The 23,342-nt window shown below is 39.3% G+C and overlaps 1 protein-coding gene across 1 annotated transcript in view; it reads left to right on the forward strand.

Annotated features, from left to right (window-relative positions):
- Nucleotides 1–23,342, forward strand: part of ARHGEF28 (Rho guanine nucleotide exchange factor 28) — a 122,770-nt gene that overhangs the window by 10,666 nt on the left and 88,762 nt on the right. Inside the window, exons 2-6 of the mRNA XM_003785909.3 lie at nt 8,238–8,359; nt 11,600–11,880; nt 15,993–16,200; nt 18,939–19,050; nt 22,827–22,869. Of these exons, the coding sequence (XP_003785957.1) occupies nt 8,238–8,359; nt 11,600–11,880; nt 15,993–16,200; nt 18,939–19,050; nt 22,827–22,869 (766 nt within the window). The remainder of the gene's footprint in view (nt 1–8,237; nt 8,360–11,599; nt 11,881–15,992; nt 16,201–18,938; nt 19,051–22,826; nt 22,870–23,342) is intronic.

Genomic DNA, 23,342 nt, shown 5'->3' on the forward strand with positions numbered 1-23,342 from the left:
TAGAGTGCCGTGGCTTCACAGCTCAGAGCAACCTCCAACTCCTGGGCTTAAGCAAGTCTCCTGCCTCAGCCTCCCAAATAGCTGGGACCACAGGCGCCTGCCACAACGCACAGCTATTTTTTGGTTGCAGCAGTCATTGTCGTTTGGCAGGTCCAGGCTGGATTCGAACCTGCCACCTTAGGTGTATGTGGCTGGCTCCTTAGCCACTTGAGCCACAGGTGCCAAGCCAAATGAAAGGATTTTAAACAAATTTTCTTGGGCTGCTGCTACTACCAGAGGGCACAGTAACTGCATGGTATCGTGTTTGGCGTCTACAAAATCCATTTGTAGCTTAGATTCCAGGAAGTTATTTATCCTCCCATGAGGAGTAAAATAAAACTTCCTTGTCATCACACTGTGGTAGATATCATAGGACAGAACGCAGAGGAAAATGGTGAGAGATGGGAGAAGGACAGGCTCTTGGCTGTAGCAGGGGACCTCCTGGGGAATAGAGAGTAATGATTGTGCTTTGAGGATGTTTTTCAGAGTCCCTGGCCCTCTGCTGGTCCAGCAGGTCACACAGTGCCTGCAATTAGTAGACACTGAGTAAATGTTGGGGAAAAAAAAAGGATAAATGCATGAATGGGTGAGTGGATGAATGAATGAGAAAGTGACGTTCCTGTCACAGCTCAGAGTAGAGTAAGATTACCTCTTTGATAGGGTAACATTTGACCTGAGGCGTTAAGACAGTGAGGAAATAAGGCATCTGGATATGCAGTGGAAAGAGCCCTGGTGGAGAACAGCAAGACGGCCATTGTGGCTGGAGTAGAATAGCCGCCGGGCTTCAAAGAGGCTGGGTGCAGGTGGAGGAGGGGCAGGCTATGGGAGGCACTGTAGGTCATGGTAAAGTGTGATTTTTACTCAGAATGAGATGGGAAGGTATTGGAGAATTTTGAAGAGGCATGACATGATTGGATTTCTTTTGTTAAAAGATTGCTTTGACTGTGTTGGGAAGAATAAGCTATGGAGGACCCAGAGTGGAAGCAGGGAGACCGATCAGGAGACAGTTGTCATAGTGTAGGAAGAAGACTACACTATGAGTGACAGTGCAGCTGATGAGAAAAGGTCAGATTCTTGAGGGGATCCAAGAGATCGGTTTGGGGCCTGTTGTGCTTGGGTGGAGATGTCAAGGAGCTAGTTGTGACTCAGGGAAGAGGTCTGGCCTGGAGGTGAAAATTGGAGTCACCATGACATGATAGTGTGTGGTGCAATGAATGAGAGGAGAGAGAGGATGGAGCCCAGAGCAAAGCAACCTGCCAAAATCCACAAGATGAGGAGGAACCGGCCTGGGGACTGGGAAGGAAAGGCTGGTAAGGTGGGAAGAGACCTGAGAGCAAAGCTGTCCTGGAGGCTGAGGGCGGGAGGAGAGCCGTGAACTGTTCACACTGTTGCAGTGGCTCGCAGAGGTTGAGACTGACAACTGATAGTACGTTCTGCCGTAGGGGGTCGTGGTTGATCCCCGGGGCACCGTTTCAATGGATGACAGGAACTGAACTCTAAGCCTTTCCCATTATGTTGTAGTTAGTCCTTCTCAATAAATCCTCCTGCTGTGTTCACAGAGTTCTAGACTTAAAACAAAATATGATGGATAAATGAAGGAGACCAGTCTGCCCAGCCCCATTTAAGAGATTTCTGGACTGAAAGGCCCTCACCTGACTTCTGCAGGCGAGAGTTTGGCACACAGAGGGGCCGAACCAGGTCAGCAGTACGTTTGCAGAAAACTGCCTTAGCCGGCTTTGTTTATGTCTGGGTGTGAGTCTCTTACATAACCAGTCAAGTAGGCCACATTTTCCTTTAGCTACAAGGCCCACTGCTTCTTGGGGGAGAGTGGATTTCATTAGAAGTCAGGTTGCAGAGGTCCTAGGCTGGTCTGTTTCCTGCTGGACTTGAGGTGGTTGTGAATGACAGAGGAAGGTATCGGCAGGGCCGTCCCCTTCTCCCTCACTAGTCCCAATTCCCCTGCTTTCTGTAGGTGAAATAGATTTACTTTCAGTTGTCTCCTGTGTCACCCAACTAGAGCATCTAGCAAGGACATGCTGATGAAAATTTTGGCTTCAGGGAGCCCTTGTCGAGTCACCTAGATCACGTTACAAAGCAATGAGAAAGATGGGCCCGGGGAGAGCTGGGGATCCCCTCAGAGTGACTGTTTATGCTCCAGGCGCTCTGCAGTGAGAAGCTGGCCCCCGTCCACTTCATCATGTTAGGGCATCTTAGGCCCTGAAATCCTCCCTTTGTTCTCCAGAAACGCTGTCTCTGATTGTCTGACTTTATTCTTTGTTTGTTCTGGGGTTATAATCCCTCTCCTTTCGTGAGATCTCCTTGAGTCGTTGGAGGTAAATCCTATGGGCAGTTTTACAGCTTTTCTCTTCTCTTTGCATTTTATGTTTTCAGTCACCAAGTCCAGGATAGACTTCAACATTTCTTATAATGAGCTAAATCTGAAATAAAAGTTACAACATTTTACATGCTCTTTTGTGAAGCAAATGGAATGTTTTGTGTGTGCCAGTGGCCTTGGGTTGTTTTTAAACATGTAAAGTTCTAGCCAAGGTTGAAATGATTTTTTTTTTTTTAAAGAATTAGAACCACATGAAAGCGTCAAAACTACACAATCTCATTTATTTCCATAATAATAACAAGCATTTACATAGTGCTTACGTTGTGTCTGATTCTACACTAATCACTTCAAATATTAACGCATTTAATTGGCTTAACAATCCTATGAGAGAGATGTTATTGTACTCATTTTACGATCAGGAAATGGAGGAACAGAGAGGTTAAGTAACTTATGTAAGGTTGCACAGCTAACACACGGTGGAGTAGAGTTTTGAACCCCAGGTAGTCTAGCTCCAGGGCCCATGCTTTTAACTCCTGCAGTGTACTACTCTTCATTCGTTTAAAACCTCCAGCCATTTTTATGGGAACTGAGCTTTGGTTACTTTTATAGTGTCTTTGAAATATAGATGACTAAATATTAACAATTAATGCTATCAGTAAAATTACAAAGTTAACTTTTTGCGGAGAGAAAAACCTTTTATAAGAGTATCGATTTAAGATAAAGAGCTGGTATTCTTACTGTAAATTATTTCTCTGTGTTCATTGAAAAAAGGACCTGAAGAACATTTTTGGAGGGGATAATTTTTCACTTAATTTACTTCTAAAACAGTTACATATGGAAGTAATTGAAAATCTTGAGAAGTTTAATTTTTTTTAAATGAAATCTTCATAGCTTTTTCTTTGAATGGGCTGAAACACAGCAGAGCAATTAGTCACTTAAATATATGTAGCTGATGTTTATTTGAACATACTCTCAAGGCTTATTTTCTTTTCACAGTCAGTCCCCTTCTGCTGGCCTGGAGCCCAGAATTTGCAGTGACCAGCCCTGAAGTTAATAATGGAGCCATGTCCTGTTAGTCTGCGTCCTTTTCTGGATTGTCAGTCTGTGTCTGCTTCTAGTTCCTAGTATCTCGAGGTGTCCTTTGATGAGTGGAGGCTCTGTGGATGCTCCAGAGAATGCTCAAAAGGATTTCTGCCAGTTTTATCCACAGTAGCAGCAAGGGACCAACCAAGTTTACTTGGCAGGTTCTGGGTGACAGAACTAGAGTGGAGACAGAGGCTTCCCCTCGTCACTGCTATGGCATGCTCTTACAGTCATGCCCGGCAACGAGACCTTGTCTCAGTGGAGTTGTTACCTGAATGACAGGGTGATGCGCATGGCTGGGCCACTTTCCCCGAGTGTAGGGAGAAGTCCTCTGGGAACAATCTATCTTGGAGGTGGCCAGCCTAATACTGATGACAGTGAGTAATAGAGTGAGGCAGGTGCTTCCTTTTCAGTTCTCTATTGATCTTTCTGTTGACTGAAGGAAAAAGTCGTGGTGTGGTATCCTTGCAGTTTTAATACTTCTTAAAACCTTCAGAACCTCCCTTTACAGAAATGGAGAACAGGCCTCTCAGAGAGCTGTTGATAGGCAGAGTTGCTGATAGGCAACTGTATTTAGGCAGAATTCAATTTCATTGTTTTTTTTTTTTTTTTTGAGACAGAGCTCAAGCTGAGCCCCTGGGTAGAATGCCATGGCTTCTCTGCTTACAGCAACCTCCAACTCCTGGGCTCAAGCGAGTCTCCTGCCTTAAGTAGCTGGGACCACAGGCACCCGCCACAATGCCTGGCTATTTTTTGGTTGCAGCCATCATTGTTGTTTGGTGGGCACGGGCTGGATTCGAACCCGCCACCTTAGGTGTATGTGGCTGGTGCCTTAGCCGCTTGAGCCACAGGCGCCGAGCCAATTTCATTGTTTTGTATGTATAGTTTTCTTCCGCTTTTATAGAGAATGACTTTCTGTGTACAGTGGGCATAGGTAATTCTTTTTATTTTTTTGAGGCAGAGTCTCACTCTATCACCCTGGGTAGAGTGCTGTGGCATTACAGCTCACAGCAACCTCAAACTTTTGGGCTTAAACAAACCTCTTGCTTCAGCCTCCTATGTAGCTGGGACTATGGGAGCCCATCACAACTTCTGGTTAATTTTTCTATTTTTGGTAGAGATGGGGGGGGGTCTCTTGCTTAGGCTGTTCTCGAACTCCTGAGCTCAGGCGATTCACTCACCTTGGCCTCCTAGAGTGCTAGGATTACAGGCGTGAGCCACTGCACCAGCTCAGCATAGTTAATTCTTAATAAACAAGGTACTTCTGGGATAACCATTCTCCTGTGATTCCCTTGTGCTCTGTATGGCTTTTCTCCTGTTAATCTGCCTTGTGTCACTTGGTTTTCAGCAAACCTTCAAAGGGTGAGGGGCAAGTGTTCCATTGGGCTCTGTACTTTTTTTATCTTAGAAATATTTTCTTCTTCTACTTCCCCCCAGCTTGGGGAGAGTACAAAATCCTTCTACGTCAGCAGTAAGGACTCCCTCCCCAGCTCTTCCTCTCCTTTTTACTCTTTCCTTCACACTTGCTTGATTACAAACTTTGAGCAAATAACAAGCTTTCTGCATCCCAACATTTTAAACTGTAAAATGAAGGGATTGAGTTTTCTCGTTATTTCCTAAAGCTGTCTCGAGGGGGACAACTGACTTCTGATAATCTCGTGGTTTCCCCTACCTCCTAACGTGATGCAGGACTCAGTTGCTGTGAATCAGCTCATAAAATGGGTCTGCTTCCTCAGGCTGTCAGATGTTACACTGCGGAGGAATTAATAAGGCTTAGCCCTCATTCGTACCTACTTATTCTACAGAGTACTTTCTGTGAGCCAGACCAGGGGACATGTGATGAATTTTCAGAGACTTTTCAAGGTCCTAACTTACCATCATTTTATAAACTATATCTATATCTATCTGCTGAAATGGTCCATTGTTAACTCAAGAATCACGTGGTCTCATAATCTGGTATAGAATTTCTGGAATTCACAGTGGTACCCATAAAGAGCAGAGACAGGAAACAGTGAAGCAGGAAAGTCAGGAATAGAGTGCAGGGAACTAGGAAAATAGGATAAAGAAAGAGAAAAACAAATAAACAATTAAGAGTATTTTTTAAGTAAGAATTTTTTTAAAGAAAAAGTGGTGAGTCAATCCGAAGATTTGCACTGGAGAATGTGTAATGTGGATGACATGTAGATAAGGACCAAATTGTGAATTCGGTAAAGGAACGGCAAGAACTTGAGAAGTGTTGGTCAAATATCTGATATGGTTAATTTTGTAGAGATCTGTCACCTCTTCTTTGAAACCTTTGAGACCAGATTTGTTATGGAGTTCAGAATTTTCAGATCATTTTGGCATGGTCCTTAATGCTGGCTATGATGACTCCCGTAGGAGACTCTGGGACAGTGTCATCACCAGGCTTGTTAGTATTTTCTGTAGTGAAATATATGAACAGCCACAGCAAGGGCAGTTAAAAAAAAAAAAAAAAAAGACTATCCATGGTCTACTGTGGACTCAGGTCAGATTTTTGCCACCAAATACATTTTTGAACCGAAATTACAGAAAAACAGTTTGATTTTCCGAGCTTTCTACATTTCAGAATTACAGTTAAGATATTGTGGACCTGTCTTCGTAACTAAGTTACATTATGTTTCTAAAACTCTAATCAAATTAATCGTGCAGAAAACAAATTAGACCCCGGCTTGGACAGGGATGTGATCTTGATGTAGAATCATACCTGCCATGTAGTGCTTGGCAGATTTGTTCATGAAAGTTGAATCCAAGTGCCTTTTGACTATGTATATGAAGATTGCAGTAGTTTCTGGTCCTGCTCATCCTTGAAGCAAATGGTCAGTCTTGACCAGAGTTCTCTGGTCCATTCTCCGTGATGGTTAAGATCACGACTGTCAGTGACTGGGCAATGCATTTACTGACACCATGCAATGTTGTGTATTACTTCACTTGCTTTTATATTTTTACGATGAAATCCATCAATTATTGGCAGTTGTCCTGCTGAGTATCTTGGTAGTTCTTAGATCAGTCTAATTATCCATGAAGCTTTAATTTGGCCATGATTAAAAAGGAGCATGAACACCCCCCCCCCATTGGTGGCAGAAATGCCGGGTGTTTTATAGTCTGTGAACCTACGACTCTGCAGACCACTTAAGCTGGATTAATTACACCACAGAGGACTGTGTTGAGTTATTTATGATTGTTTTTAAACCATTATGTAAAATGACAAGTGAGCAAGTATTTTCTTTAGAATTCATTGGAAGAGTTTTCCCAGCTTCTTGATTGATAACCTTTGGAACCTTGCTTTTCTTTTGTGTAGTTAGCTGAAAATGTGTAGTAATTGGTCATGAAGGTCATACTTGTGAACTTGTGTGGGCTTTGTCTATTGTATCGCTAGCTATTTAACAAGTTGATCAAGAAATACATCGAGGATCCAAGAAAAAACTGTTTTCCTTTTACTTTGCATATGTCCTCCAGAAGCTTAATAAAATCTCACGGCAGGGTTCTGTGGGCAAGAGGTAGATTTAGATGCAGTCTCTGAAACCAGAGCTATTTGGCTTGTACGATTCAGAGCTTTTATAATGTTGTCTAGGACTTTCTATGAAAGAATGAAATTTTTTGTTTGTGATTTAATCTTTTTTCCTTGGCCAGATTTTTTATTTAAATTAAATCATAGCTGTGTACATTAATGCAGTCATGGGGGGTACAATGTGCTGGTTTCATATACGATATTTTTTCCTTTCCCAGATTTTATGCTTCAAGATAAGATAGGTAGTGGGATGTGCTGTTTCTCATGGAATCATGGCAAATCCTTTGTTTTTGTACCTACTTGAAGAAACTTACTGAGATGTTAGTGGGATGGCGTTCACTATGGATGTAACATGGAATCTACCCTGCCCAAAGTCATTTAGAGATATTGATAATCTGTCATAATACACTATGACTGTTATTAATAACCTTGTACCTCACATGGTTAGAAATCATGACTTATATAATAATAATAATAATAATAATAACAACAGCAATTGTTACTGAGCACTAGTGCCAGGCACTTGTCAAGTGCTTTACATGGCTGAACTCATTTAATCCTCATAACCGCATAATGTAAAAGCATAATAATAATCAAGAATCAAGGTATTCTAGCTTGAATACTTTTGATTACCTTCAACTCATCCTTTCCTACTAATGCAGTGACATCTCAACTCTCTGGGACTCTGCTTTGAGCAACCTCTTCTTGAGAACAAAGCTGAGACTATGGAGACAAGCACAGACACTTCTGTAATTCAGATGAGCCCCCTGACCCGGTGTGAGATCCTGCCTGTACAGCAGGCAGTACAGAGCCAGAATTGCTGGGCTTTGTGCTCTGAGGTCCTTTAGCAAAGGGTCATGAGTCTGAACATGTCAGTGGAACCTGAGGGCCATAGCACAGCCAGTGATGTTTCCAAGTTATTGGTAAAGGGAAACGAAGTTTACCTTAATCTTAGAAATTGAAGGCAAATATCTGATTCATTTTACAAAGACTTCTAATAATGGGGAAAATGGTGCTTTAAGTAGGAAAATATTTATCTGTCTACAACTCTTCATTCTACATGAATGTTGTGGGTATCTGAGAAGGTTTAGAGAAAACACTTGCACGTACAACTTAAAATATAAAGACAGAAAAATGTCATCTTAAAAAATGCACTCTTGATTTTTTTCTTATGGTTTGATTAAGAAGATAAAGCTTGACAGTAAATACATCCCTTCTTCTTTGTTTGTCCTGTTTTTGTTTTTCTTCTAGATCGCTCCTTTGATGTCCTCAAAAAATCCAAGCATCCCCCAGCGTCGCTTGCTGCAGGCCGGCTCTCGGACATGCTGAATGGAGGTGATGAAGTGTATGCTAACTGCATGGTGATTGACCAGGTGAGACATGACTGATACTACCTCTGTCCAAAACCTGAGCTTGCGAGAAATACATTTAGCATTGTTGTGTTCCTTTGAAAACATCAGCCTAAGAGCAACACAGGGGATACTACTGCTGGGGAGTCTCATCACAGGGCACTGAATGGAGGAAATGATTTCAGAGCACAACACACCTTACCCTACCAAGAAGCACCATCAGGGAGAGGCCCTTAAGACATGGGAGAGCTGTTCAGTGGGGCAAAAGTAGAAAATGACACCTGTCTGACCAATACCTTCTCTACAGCTTTTCAGAAAAGTATATATTACGATCTCGATCTGAGTCAGCAGTATTTGCATTTAAATCCAGAAAATGGTAATGATCAAATGCTTGGTCCCAGCTCGATAGGACGCTGTCACATAAATTGCTTGTTTAGTCCTTACAACACATCTATTAACATGTCCTAAGGTGAGAGCTTTAACTTTAAAACAGAATAGTGTCATGTTACGTGGAGGCTGGAGCATTTGAGGATTTCCCACCATGCCCTGGCAGAGACTGGTGACGTGAATCTGATAAAAGCAGAGGGTTTGAATGTATCAACATCTCCTCATCTTTTGTTCTGTCCTCTAGCTCCGTGAACCTCAAATTGGAGTATTTCTAAAAATTAAAATATAGTTATGGCTCTGAAGATTTCTATACACTCTTATTTATGGGAGATTGAAGGGACTTTCAAGAATTACTTTGACCCCAGAAGTGCATTAATGTACATAGTTGCCATTCAATTAAAAAAAAAAAAAAGAATTACTTTGACAATAGACAATTTCTGCCTTACCCGTCTGACTTTAAAACGCAATCATCATGTAAGATGCTCCATATAGTGGCTTGCTCAGCAGTAAGGCATCTTACCTGTGGTTGTTAGTACGCACAAATTTTACCCTGTTACTTATAGATGTTTTTCTGTGGTATATGCTTTTTGTCTGTCTGGTGATTCTCATTTTCAGCCTTTGACTCCGATATCTCTGCTTTTCCCTTTTGTTATAAAGCATTATTACATGGCATGAATTGGGATGGTATTGACAATGACAGAAATCAATAAATCAGAATGGACATGAGCTGTAAATAACTGGTATAGTTGTTTTGGTATAAACCAGTTGAATGTCATTCCTATTTATAGAAATCTAGAATAGGGTGTGGAGTTTAGGACAAAGTGGGAGTTCTAGGAATATTCTTTCAAGATACAGGGTAATAATTGGTGTGCTGTAGCTATGTTGTGATATTTATTTATTGCTTTTCAGCATTATGGACGTATAATTGACATGTTCAATGTGAAGTTTGATGTATGTATGCGTGGTGGAATGATGACCACAGTCAAGGTCATTTAACATGTACGTCACCTCACCTAGTTACCGTTTTTGTGTGTGTGTGTGGTGAGGATACTTATAGTGTCCCTTTACCTCTTAATCTTTCAAGTATTTTCCTAAAAACATGGACATTCTTTTATATAAACACAGTATAGTTACCTAAGTCAGGAAATTAACATTGGTACAATATTGTTAGCTATCTGTAGACCTTATTCAAGTTCAGTCTGTAGTGTCAATAATGTTCTTTGCAATATAAGAACATTCCATCACATGCATTGCTTTTAATTATCTCTTTAGTCTTCTTTAACCTGGAACAGTGTCTCAGTCTTTGTCTTTTTTGGTAATTTTTTATTGTTATATAATGTACATATTATCAGGGTACATGTGATAATTTAATATAGTCATATAATTTGTAAAGATCGAATCTGTGTAATTTGGATATCCATCTCCTTAAATATTTGTCTTAACACTAGAAACATTGGAATTATTCCCCTCCAGTTATTTTGTAAGTGCTAGATTACTGTAAACTATAGTCATCCCGTTGTTTATCAAACAGTAGATCTTTTTTCTTCTATCAGACTATATGTTTGTACCCTTAATCAACCTGTCTTTGTCCCCCCAACATTGATATTTTTGAAGAATACAGACCAGTTTTTTGTTTTTGATTTTGCTAGAGTGTTCTGAAATTTTGGTTTGCCTGATATTTCCTCAGAACTGGATTCGAGCTACGCATTTTTTTTGCAAGAATACTGCAGAAGCGATGATGTGGTCCTCTCAGAGCACTATATCAGAAGGCATATGACATCAGTCTGTCCTCTTATTGGTGATTTTACCTTTGATCTGCCAAGTTTCTCTTTAGTAAATTTAGTGTTGTTTGTTCTTCAATTATTAAGTGTCTTGTTGGGAGATACTTTGAGTCTCTGTAAACATCATTTTAATCTTAGACTTTTACCCATTGTTTTGAGCATTCATTGATGGGTTTTGCCGTAGTCAATTACTGTGATGATGCTTAATGATTTAGAATCCTAAATTTTCCCTTTTTGTGTCTTTCCCCTTCATTACCCCATCTCCAACTGGTCTCACTCTCTTCTTTTCTACCCTCTTTTTCCCTGGAAGCAATGCTTGTAATGACCACTACCTCAAATCACAAGTACTTTCAAACTCCTGTTTTTTGAGCGAGTGCTTTGTTCAACCAGGACTCTTTTTTACAAATATAGGCTGGGTTTTTTCTTTTTGGTGATGATTTTAGATACGTCTTTGGATCTCCACTAGTTCCCTCCTCTATCTGCCACTCATATTTTCCCAGATTGCCCTTTTTCTCTGTAGGGTCTTATGGCAGGAGTGTGAAGGATTTCATAGTCCTTCATCCTGGCTTTGATGTTTATTTTATTATTTACAGGTAATTTGAAGTTTGGAGCATTTTTTGTCTTCTAATTGTGTTATGTAAATGCCTTTATGTAGTTTTATTTGTTTTTGTTTGGTGATGGCTTTTTTGGAGAATCAGATTTATGTGACCACTATTACATTGGTTGCCCAGATAACTATGAGCTACTTACTGAATAATGCTGTATACTTTTTAGCTTTTTTCTCAAAAAAAATATTTCCCCCCCTCATTTTGAGTCAGTGGTTCATAAAATGTTAAAAGCGTTATCCATTTCTGGTTTTGAAATAAAGAGCAATTTTATAAAACACTCACTTGATCTTCCTTTTTGTGAATTATGGGATAGCAGCCATGTGAACAAAAACCACTCATGAAAGAGTTACCTGTTTCCATGAAGCAAAACAAGAACAAGCAAAAGAAGATAAAACAGAAGGCTTTTAAATTGGAAAGATTTTATTCATTCTTAGCTAAGCCAATCTTTCCTGCATTTACTCAGGAAATATTTTTCCTTCCACTTCCAGGTTGGTGATTTGGATATCAACTATATTAACATAGAGGGATTCACCACCAACACCAGCCCTGAATCCATGGGTTCCACTTTGGAGCCTCAGAGCTGTAAGCACATCCTTCCTACTGAAACCAGCCCCGGTGTGTCCCCACTAAGTGAGGACAGCGAAAGGACAGCGACGATTGATGCTCAGCAGTCCTTCGGGTCACCGTCTAGCTCGTGCGCTTCCAATCTGAATCTTTCTTTAGGTCTGCATGGATTTGAAAAAGAACAAAGTCATCTAAAGAAAAGAAGGTAAGGTGCTGTGTTCTAGAGAAAAACTGTAGAAATTCAAGGAACCTCATAGTTAGACTTGGAAAATTCTATTTTTTAACTTTTCATTGCCCCCATCACTCTTATCTCTATATCGAAAAATTGCCCTCCCTTTAGGTTCCTGTATTCATTGATTTGAAAGTAAGACACTTAAAACTATTAAGATACTTAAAACTGACTAAAATGTAATAGAGGAGAACCACACTGAGATACCAGTGTAGACTTGGTGGATTGACAAAAATTATAAAGTCTACCAATACTATGTTTTGGTGAGAATGCATATAATGAAAACTGTTATGTACAGTTGATAGGAGCAAAGTTTGTAGAACAGCTTTGGAAAATAATTTGACATTATCTTGTGAACTTGAATATGCATTTTTCCTCCTGCATAGTAGGAGATGTATGCATGGGTATTTATAGCAGCAGGAAATAACCCAAATGTGGAATAAATAAATTATGTGTAGTTACACCATGGAAGACTATACAGTAATGAAAATGAATTTAACACAAGTACACAACTACATTGACATGCATAATAACATGGGTCTCAGAAGCATAAAGTTGGGGAAAAAAGTAAGCCGCAAAATACTTCAGTTTGATTTTATTGTTTTTAAATGCAAAGTCAAACAATATATTATTATGGGTCACATATATATGTGCATGGGCTATAAAGAAAAAAAGAAAATGAAGAGGAAAAAATCCCTAAATTCAAGATAGTTGTCACATCTAGGGAGGGAAGTAGGGGGCTGGGAATGGAATGAGCCGTAAGAGTTCCCATGGTATGGCCAAGGTTCAGGTTTCAAGTTGGGTGGGCTCCTGGGTGATTGTTTTATTTACATATTTATTTTATATTATAAAATTTATGCCATGTTTATTTTGCTGTTTTACCTTATATATATTTTCTTGTATATATAAAAACATCATTAAGACAATAGTTTAATCATATTTGATATGACTGCATATATTAATATTTGTGGTGTACACAAATGTGTGTGTCCACGTCTGGGTATCTATATTCGTAATTCACTTTGTTGTCTATTTGCTTTGAGGAAGAGTTGATAGGAGTGAAACCTATGCATGGGTGTATGTGCCCCATAATCATAGATTGTTTGATTTTGTATTTAAAAAAAAGAAATAGTACTTTGCACTGACATATGAGCCCAGGTTGTAAAACTTTAAGTAATAGGCATTGGTACCAAGGGTTATGTTGGATACTTAAATAATACAAGACTTTGGTTTATATTTTGTGAATTACAGCTTTGTAGATGCTGGATGGTCATTACTAGAAATTGAATTGATAGGCTGTTTTGAATGGTCCACATGTCTGCTTGTGTCAAGTGGCTGCCAGCCAAGATCTTTAAGATCTGTCAACTGTATGACAATCTCCTCCCCCCCACCCCCAGTCTTGAGAAGTAAATAAGTTTTTTTAGAGGAGGCCCTGCAGGAATCTAGGGCGGAGAAAGCACAAACGTCTCTCTGTTCTACTTACGCAGACGTTTGCCCAGTGTGTGAATTCTACTTCCGGATCGTGGCCTTGCTTTGGGATTTAAACACGTCCTTGCTGGAGACAGAATTTTCTTCTTCAGAATATTAAAAAATCGGCTACTCTGAGTAAAGGTATTTAGGGCTCTGTGACAATATCCCAGCTCAGGCGGAAGAGGGGAAACAAGGAGAGGAAGGGGAGACCTTTGTACAGACAAACTCTCTGGCCGGTCGGTCCCACCAGTTTCATCCCCTGTGCACTGCAGAACGTAGGAGTGCGGACCCCAGAAAGCCCCACTGGCCTCTGCCACGGCAGTGTGTCCTCCCCTCAGTGGATGCCATGGGGGCAGTGTGTAGTACAACTGATAATGAACTCCAGGTGAAGCGTACCTAATTCGTTAATAAGTGAAGGAGGAATTTGGGGGCACACAATAAAAACGGGGCTTACTATAAGCATAAGGCTGACTTGGGCCTAAGTCCTAACTTTTCTAAGGTTTAGAATATTATTTTGGTGAAACTAAAATATGCACAAAACATATTATTTAAACTTAATAACTGTTTAGAGAAGCCACAATAGGAAATAAGCAATAAAACATCTATGTAGAAATGCTATACAACAAAAATGGGGGTGCTAGAAGACAAGTGTTTGTTTTCTTCAAAAACTTGCATTTGTCAACCCTTTGTTTTGCCACCGTCTACAGTAAGAGATGCGTGTTACACTGTGAACCTCTCCCCCCCGGCTCCCACGAAACTTAAGTGAAGTTTTAGGAAATAGCATGTAGGATGTATTCTGATATTTCTATTCTTTAGTATTGTGAAGTCTAATGAATTGATTTCCTATCCCCTAATGGGATTTAGGAAAATACTATGGTAAAATGAGAACCTAGAGAGAATCCTGAAGAATATGGTGTGTGCTGCCAAGATCTTAGGTTACTAGCTTTAACAAAGAAAAGCAGTAGCCCCATTTGAGTTAATAGAAAAAACGTATTTTGTGGTATGCAAAATACAGTGCTAGTATTCCTAGGTTATATTCACGGAGATGGAGAAATGCTGTCTATAGCTGCAAAGGCGTGTGCTAGAATAGGATATTATTGCAGGCCACCAGCATTAAAAGAACTAATTTGTATTAGTGCAGAGATCACTAGTTGGAAGGCGAATGGAGAGGCCCAAGTCATCAGCAAGCTTTGCCTCCCTTAAAGTGTCCTTCTACCGTCGGACTTTTGATGTCTTAGGAAACCAGGTAGCATCTTGAAATGTCTGTAATTATGTTATTGTAATATTTAAAGCACCAACATTTAACAGGAAAGTTTTCTTGACAATAAGCTTCAATTTTTTAATGCAAAATAATCTAGTAAACCCTAAGACATTTGGGTGCTCAATTGAGGTAAAGTGTGAAGCCCACTTCCAATCTGTCCTTTTCTTCTCAAGGCCAAGGGGAAGGCCCTACGTGAGTTCTCTAAGGAGACGACCCCACTTTGGAAATCCTTAGCAGTGCCACCTGAAGTTCTTAGGTACTACAGGGTTTTCTGATGCCCAGTAGTGCTCATGAAACAGTTCATGGATCAGAAACAGATCTAAGTGTTAGCAGTAGGGGCATGTATAGTAAGACCTCTGTTCTAAGAGTCCTGTGACCTATTAAATCAATGACCAGTAGTAAGTCATGACCAGTAAGTAACTTACAACTTTTAAAGAAAAATAACCTAAATGAGTTAATTCAAAATTTCATTTTCTGGTTCTTTGTACTTCAAAACTAAGATAGTTAATTGTGTTGTTCGATTTTAACTCCAGAACTGTTGAGAAGCAACACAAAATACATTTAAAAATGCGTTGTGCAGTAACATGCCTATGAGAGCTGTTGGTTTGAGGGGTTTAAAATGTAATGTTATGAAACGACACTGGAATGAAGAAGGTCAAATTCTTTCCTTTTAATTTTATGGCAATGGAAGTTAAATGAGGAAGGAAAAGTTGTCATCAAACAGAATTACTACCTGGCTTTGAGGTAGGGTTTTCATGGGAATCATTTTTCTTTATATCGAAAAGTGATACTTTAGTGTGACATGTTTGGGACTGTGCATGAGACTCGTTTCTGAACTCTATGTGACACAATGCTGAGGTGAGATCTTCACAGGTCTCGCCATAGTATCCCTCTGTCCTCAGAGCTCCCTAGCTGGGGGACACAGGAGAGAATGTCACAGTGCTTCTCACGTGCAAATCCCCCCGGGGGGTTCCCTCCAGACAACCTCATGGCCGTGTTTGGTCTGCATTTTAAATATTTGAAGGGCTACTATTGAGGACTTTCAATAATTACATTTACACAAAACAGAAATGGTGAGGTTAGTCCTAACTCAAACCAGCTTTTGTTTCTTAAGGTAACTGAAATGGATTTGCTAGGTAAAAATGTTTATTGGGGGAACATACATTTCCTTTAAAAAGCAGTTTGGAGGGAGGAAAACCCCATAATAAAAACTAATGAAACATTATTTGGAAATTGAATAAATACCCTTTGTACCTCACAGCAGTGAGAGGATGTGAATGGAGAGCATCAGGGACCAACGACTGTCGGCTTGCTGGGTTGGCCATTTACTGACGTACTTCCTTGCTTTGCGCTTTAGTTCCAGCCTTGATGCTCTGGATGCTGACAGTGAAGGAGAAGGGCGTTCTGAGCAGTCACACACTTGCTACACTCCAGAGTCTCAGAGTTCTTCCAGAACTGGGATTCCCAGTGGGGATGAATTGGATTCTTTTGAGACCAACATGGAACCGGATTTTAATATCTCCAGGGCTGAATCCCTTTCTCTATCAAGTAGTCTGCAGTCGAAGGTATTCTTACTGGAATTAGTTTAGTTTATTATTCAATGTGGAGAATACGTTGCTTAAATCTATCCTTCTCTATCTGGAAGACAAATTGTGCTTTACTCACATGTGCAAATTACTGTTTTGAGACTCGCATTGGTACCTATTTGAGGCTATTTTTTTTTAATCTCTCCCATAATTTTTATAGTCCTTTCAGTGGCTGATTTATGTCTTTATTAATTCACCTTGGGTACATACCATCTTTTACATGCTGAGAAATTTTACCATTTTCTACAGTGATTTCTACCATTATCGTTCAAGCTACGGGAGGAAAATGGGTAATATTAAATGAATTTTAGTGATCAAAGTTATTTTGCTCACATACATTTTCACTTGGTCCAGGTGATGGGGTAGATGGCAGTAAGGCAGAGGTGATGTTTATCGAACGTTCCTCGCTGCACGAACTAATCTGGAACTTCATAAACTTTGACAACTTTTCCAACAGAGTCAGATTTTCTCCTGTTGGCACTTTCACATTGGAGTTTCACTTTATTCTACTTTTTGTAAAAAATTAAATACATCCTTCAACTCTCCCAAGAAAAGCCCTTTTATGTTTGAATTTACGTTTTCCTTTTATTTCTGTTTTTGTCCACTTGTTTTCTTTTTAAGTTTATTTAATTAAGTTTACGACTGTAAAACAGTCTGTGCCGTGGCAAAACTTCTCTTACTGGGAACACGCAGTTGTTATGATAATGGCCTATTGTTTTGTACCATGCTCTACAATATGCAAAATGTGTTTTATAAATGTGCAAAGTGTTCAATTTGCTCATAACTCACTTGGACGCAAGTGGTGCTTTCATTTTATTTTTTGAGCAAGTGAGGATCTAGAAAGGTTAAGAGTTTTGTTCAGGTTGCCTCGAGTTGGTGATAGAGTTAGAACTCACATTTAGGTCTTTTGACCACAGATTCTGCATCTTTCCCCCCTCAGCCTGTAGAGCTGTCATAGTCTTTCCAATCTAAGGGTCATGTGACATTTCTGGATAATAAGAAATGTGTACTGTTGTTAATGTGGACACGTCATGGTTTTGCATTTTGAATGGAATTGTAAGACACTCATCATTACTTGGAATGAAAAATAATTTAGTTCTTATGAAACAGTTTCATGCTGCTCACTTTTAAGAAGATTCTGTCCTATGAATATATCTTGCCTTGCCTCTGTAATTACCTAGTATAACGTTTTGCCAGAGGGTTTTGGACAATTTTTGATGTTTCATGGTCGTGAAAAAATGATTCCCTTAAATGATTGAAATGGCGAGGATGGCCTTTGGCTAGAGCCCTTTGTGGCCAGCTCACTGTTAGGGTTATAGGACAGCCCAGGCCGGCCCTGTGGGTGCTCCCTCATAAGACAACCACAGACCAAGGCCCCTTGAAGCAAGGTCAAGTTTCTATGTTCTACTTTTATTTAGACTCTTTAACGAAATCAGTGAACTTAGGATACTGTGTGTTTTCATTCAGGGGGAACAGATGAGGACAGTGTTGATGAAGGGCAGTTTCTAGTGGCTTAATTTTAGTAAATAATTTTGCATTATTTTCTTTTAGCCCAAATCTTTTTTTTTTTTTTTTTTTTTTTTGAGACAGAGCCTTATGCTGTCACCCTAGGTAGAGTGCTGTGGCCTCACAGCTCACGGCAACCTCCAACTCCTGGGCTCAAGTGAGTCTCCTGCCTCTGCCTCCCAAGTAGCTGGGACCACAGGCACCCGCCACAATGCCTGGCTATTTTTTGGTTGCAGTCATCATTGTTGTTTGGCAGGCCCAGGCTGGATTCGAACCTGCCACCTTAGGTGTATGTGGCTGGCGCCTTAGCCTCTTGAGCCACAGGCGCCGAGCCTAGCCCAAATCTTAAGTGGCATCTTATAAATGCATGGCCAGGATTAATCCTAAGACCTTTTGGGATAGGAGTTGGGCACCATAATGGTGTTGATGGGTTCTATTGTATATTCATTAAAATTCACTGAAACATATAAGAAAACCATGTTTTAATGACCTTGCCATGTTGCATTGTCACATTTTCTGCCAATATGATAGAAATAATATGTAACTGGAAAACCAGGAACAAAAAATGTCAGGTGATTTAAAAGGAATAATGTTGAAGACTTGTAAATCAGTGATACTCAGTCATCATCCCAGGAAATGCCGTATGGAAGTTTTATCAAAAAATGAGCTGAGTACAGACCAGAAAGATCTGTATAGTGATTGGGGGTATTTTTTCCCGGAGTCTGAAGCTAACAGTATAAGTTTAAGTAGGTAGGTGGAGGTTTAAAAAACTCTATAATTGCAAGGGACTATTTCTCTACCTTTGCATAACCCTTAAATACAGAGATCTCAGTTAATGTAGAATTTGGTTCGAATGCTGCAGTATAAGATAACAGAATACTAACAACTTCGTAAAAATAAGTCAAACTTACTGTTGCATATGCAGAGAAAAAGTCATTTGACATTATTTTTCATTTTTAACCAAGTTGATTAGACTATCATAATTGTATCCTAATGTACTTATGGGAACTAGTCCCCACACTCAAGTTTACTAAAGTCTTAAAAAGACAGTACCATTAAAAAGAGGCAAACAGATACTAATAAGTAATAAAATCATGTCAGAAATGTTCAAGTTGAATCTTCTTTAAAAGATGCCAACTTGATAACGTTCCTGGTGAACACAGACCTTCCAGTCTCATGTGTTTCTTAAACTTTCTTTTGATCTCTCTTAGGAATTGTTGCTTTCTGGAGTCCGCTCACGGTCTTACTCTTGCTCATCGCCCAAAATTTCTTTAGGAAAAACTCAGTTGGTGCGTGATCTTACAGTGTGCAATTCAAGCGAAGGTGAGCATCATTAGCGTTTGCTTTGAAAACACTCTGTTCCAGAGCAGATTTTTGCTTGACCTAAGTACACGAAATATACAAGAACAGGTGGCAAAAAATTTTCAATTCTCTTCTCATAACTGATTTTTTTTAAGCTTAGAAAAATTATTTTCTCCTTGGATGTCAGTCAAGTTCCACATTGGAGTTTGATGAAATATTGGGAATATAGAAATAAAATGTTTTCCTCTAGGATTTCATAAGCTAGAATTGATTTCAGGCCTATTATCGTGAGGGCTTTAGAGGATTTTATGTTAAGAAAATTATAAAAATGACCTTTGCCCTATCAATAAATTGCTGCAATAATTCAGTTCCTCAGAGCCAAAGTATTTGGATTTTCTTCTTTCTTTATTTAGCAAGGGCCTTTGGAGAGTGGAAATAACATATTTGTCAACCTTTTAGTAATATATGTCAACATTTTTTTGTGGCATTGTAAGCAATTAAAAATATAACACTCATACAGTAAAATTTTAATTGAAATATGGTATATATACAAAAGGGTGCGTATCATAAGCATATAGCTTGATGACTTTTCAAGTGAATTCAGGTCTATAAATAGAATAATAATGTGAAACTTAGAGCTCTCTCTATAGCTATTTTCAGCCCTTGCCCTCATTTTCAACTGTATTTTAAAATGTAATTATTTCATCCTTTTTGGAAGTAATATACAATAATTATATATGAGGGCATATTTGAAAGTATTCATGCTGATGTATAATACATAGCATTATAATAAAATTTTTGTCACTGTATTAGATAATGCCTTGTTTATTACCCTTCACAGTCTTAAAAGGTTCAGAAAGAAGTTATTCTCCCTTTCCCAATATGCAGTGTTTAAAACAAGCTGTATTTTGCTCTGTTTTCTTCTCCTTTTTTCTTATTCCTGCTTGATTACATTGTTGTTATTGTTTGATATTTTGTATTTATATGCTGTGTGGAATAATGCTGAAAACATACTTGTCCATCCTAAGATGAAGTCTTAAATATGGTAGATGTTCAATGAGTATTTGTTGCCTGAAGATAATTGAAAAGATATATAAAATACAAAAAAATGTGACTATGTGTTTTTTCCCCTTTTCTGGGATATATTATTAGAGATAATAATATTATCTTTACATATACATATTATCAAGACTGATAATAAGTGTCTTTTTATTTGTGGAGTGAAGAGATGGAGAGCTGTTCTAAGAGAAAGTAAGATAGGTTATAAACACCTTGAGAGGAAAGAATAAAGAAGAGAAATTGAATTTGTTCTAGATCTTTGTTTTTCATTTCACAAGCCTTTCTGGGTTTTCCAGGTCTCCCCAGCCTTAGTTAGGTTGAAATTCATTTTAATAACAGCTTGTCATCTTTCATTGATAGTCCTAGTTGGGGAATTAACTTTTTACTATTTGGAAACCCAGTTTAAGTTTTTTGTGTAGTGTGCAGAATAATGGCCTTGCCTCTATGCCTGTGGTATCCGTGGTTTGTGGAGCCAGTTGGTGGTAAAGTTTGAAATTATTGACCAGATCACTGAGAGGAAATTGATTGTGTATGAGTGAAAAGAGCTCTAATTTGTTTATTCTCTAATGAGCATCCAGGAAGGGTATCTTTGTCTTAATATAAACCTTAAATCTTTGCATTTGAGTTAAAAAGAATAAAAAGCTGACATCAATTCCTTTGGTTTTTCAGTCAATAAAACCTTGCCTTTAGAATATATATGTAAAGACAGAGCTATTTCAATGACGTTTAATACTGTCCAGAAGTTAAGAGTTACAACCAGGCCATTTAGGTTAAGGCTACACACTAAATATACAAAAATTCCAGTGGGTATAAAACTGTGTGGTTGCAGACATTTAAACTGATAACCATGTAGGTCAGTCAAAACCACAGGGCCGGTGAAGAATAAATCTCGATGAAGAAAAAACAATTTAAACTGTGTTTATGTAATCAAAGTACAGGTATGAAAACTTGCCTAGTTCAAAGATATATCCTAATATTACATTGTTTGGTTAGATTAATAAAAAGTAAATTGACAGTGGTGTTGCTGTATATCCTTTCTTGATTAGTTTTCAATAGTCCTAAACATTTTCACTATTTGAACAGAGTTCGTTTCCTTTTGCCTCAGTGGGAAGCTCCCACAGATGAGCTGTAATATAAAAAAGGTGTGCTGGGCGGCGCCTGTGGCTCAAGGGCACCAGCCCCATATACCAGAGGTGGCGGGTTCAAACCCGGCCCTGGCCAAAAACTGCAAAAATAAAAAAGTGTGCTTTTTCAGTCCTTTTTATTTGTGAGTTCTCTTTCCTTTGTCACTTCCAAAAGGTTACTTACTATTATTTCTCATGCCTTTTGGGTTTTTTAGCCAAGAGTACAGTAGTGGCAACTTTATTATTTAATGCTTGCATACGTAAAACAAAATCCAGTTTTATGGTACGTTGTAGACTTAGATAGAAAGGAACATTGACAATATTAAAATGACAATGACAACCTCACTAAGATGCTCAAAAGTGTTCTACAATTAGGATTTGCGGAGTGAAGTCAACGTGCTTTTGAAAGTTACTATGAACTGATGGATAGAATTGGATTGGATCCAATCCAATTTGATTGGATCAGCTGCTTGAGTCTATTCTATTTATAGCTTGATTGTCCTGGTTACATGGCTTATTCTTGGTACCTCAGCCTATTTACAGTAAGAACGATGATTTCTGCCCATGACTTAGTTTGAGGAACATTTAATAATGGCTATACAATAAAGCCTTCAAATTCCTCAAAGTGCATTTTCTATTACATACAAGATAGTTGTAGGCAGATGTATCTGCATTTTTCTTTCTTTTTTTTGCAGTTTTTGGCCTCTCTCATAGGGGGCCAGTGCCCTATTCCTTTGAGTCACAGGCGCCACCCTGCATTTTCTGTTATAATAAGACAGTTGTAGGCAGTTGTAGAGGTGACAGTGACACATTTCAGGGGCTGTCGTCTATTCTCCTCCTTACGTGTCTGGTCCAGTTCCCTTTGCAACCCAGTTTTCCTCCTCACTGTTGTGGATTGTAATGGTAAAGGATTTGTCCCTGCTCTGTAGATGGTGTGCTCCACAGTGGCCGTTCCCTCCTGTCTCTCTCACTGTCTAGATCAGTGTCTCTGCTCCATCCCTGTAGTAAGTACCCAGAAACAAGGTGGCACTAAGCTGCTTGCATGAGCCTGCTCTCCTACCTGCACAAGTCCAACTGGGAAGGGGCTTCTCCCTTTCCCCTGAGCCACAGAGCACATCTCCAGACTGGCTGCCACTAGGATTTTGTAGAAGCATTGCAGCTATATTAAAGTAGACTCTCTTATGCTGGCCTTCAAGACTCTTTCTTTGAGCTTTGCTGAAAGCAAAAGATATTTACTGATTTGCTTTAAGATATTTACTGATTCTATATGTCGGGGGATTAGTCTGCTGTATAAGGGATGAAGCTCTGGTGAAAAATATTCAAAAAAACGGAACTAATTTTCTTCCCTTCTTGAAATTATTTGCTGTCCCTTGCTGATGCTAACTTAGTTCTTAAAGTCATTCGATGTTGCCATGTTTTGGTTTTCTCCTTATCCTTTCCCAAAACTAGGAAAGTGATAAAATACCCAGAGCAATGCCCTACTTAAGTGTTTTCTTATTATTTTCTAACTGGTAGCATGTGTAATGATAAAGGTTGGAGGTGTACATTTCAGACTAACACACAATGTCTAGTTTGTCTGCCTTAATTTTCATTTTGTTGTTCTGTGTCTTGTAGAGCAAAGAGCTTACAGCTTACCAGAGCCACCAAGAGAAAAAAGGTACTTTATTCTAATTTCAGTTTTAAATATGTCTGCACATCATTTTTGATGTCTGTTTAATGGTCTGCGACGGGTTTCTATGGAACAACTTTGCCAAAGACCCTTTGCTCCTCCTGTGATCTGTATCAGCGCAGACCTGGCAGCCCCCTTTTATCAGTCCTCAGGTGTGCAGACCTGGGAACTGAGAACAGGGTGCTCTGTTCTGGGCTATTTGCAAAGCCAAATACCTCCATTGTACAGGATCAGTGGGAGTCCTGAGAGCATCGCATGCTTTAGAAAAGCAACAGGTTTTCTCTAGGTCCCTTCTGCCAAGACAAGAGGGTTTCATCAAGGAACAGGCCCCTGAGCCTCTCTTTATAAATTTTTGCTTAGCAGTGTTCAATTTGAAACAAAGAATAAACAATGCAGAATACTTTTGAGCAAGATCAGTTTCTTGGTTGATACGCAAATTGAAAAGCACCCAAGCTTCTTCC

Source organism: Otolemur garnettii, unplaced genomic scaffold (genome assembly GCF_000181295.1).
Source record: "Otolemur garnettii isolate 467f Iridium unplaced genomic scaffold, OtoGar3 scaffold00017, whole genome shotgun sequence".
Taxonomy (NCBI): domain Eukaryota; kingdom Metazoa; phylum Chordata; class Mammalia; order Primates; family Galagidae; genus Otolemur; species Otolemur garnettii.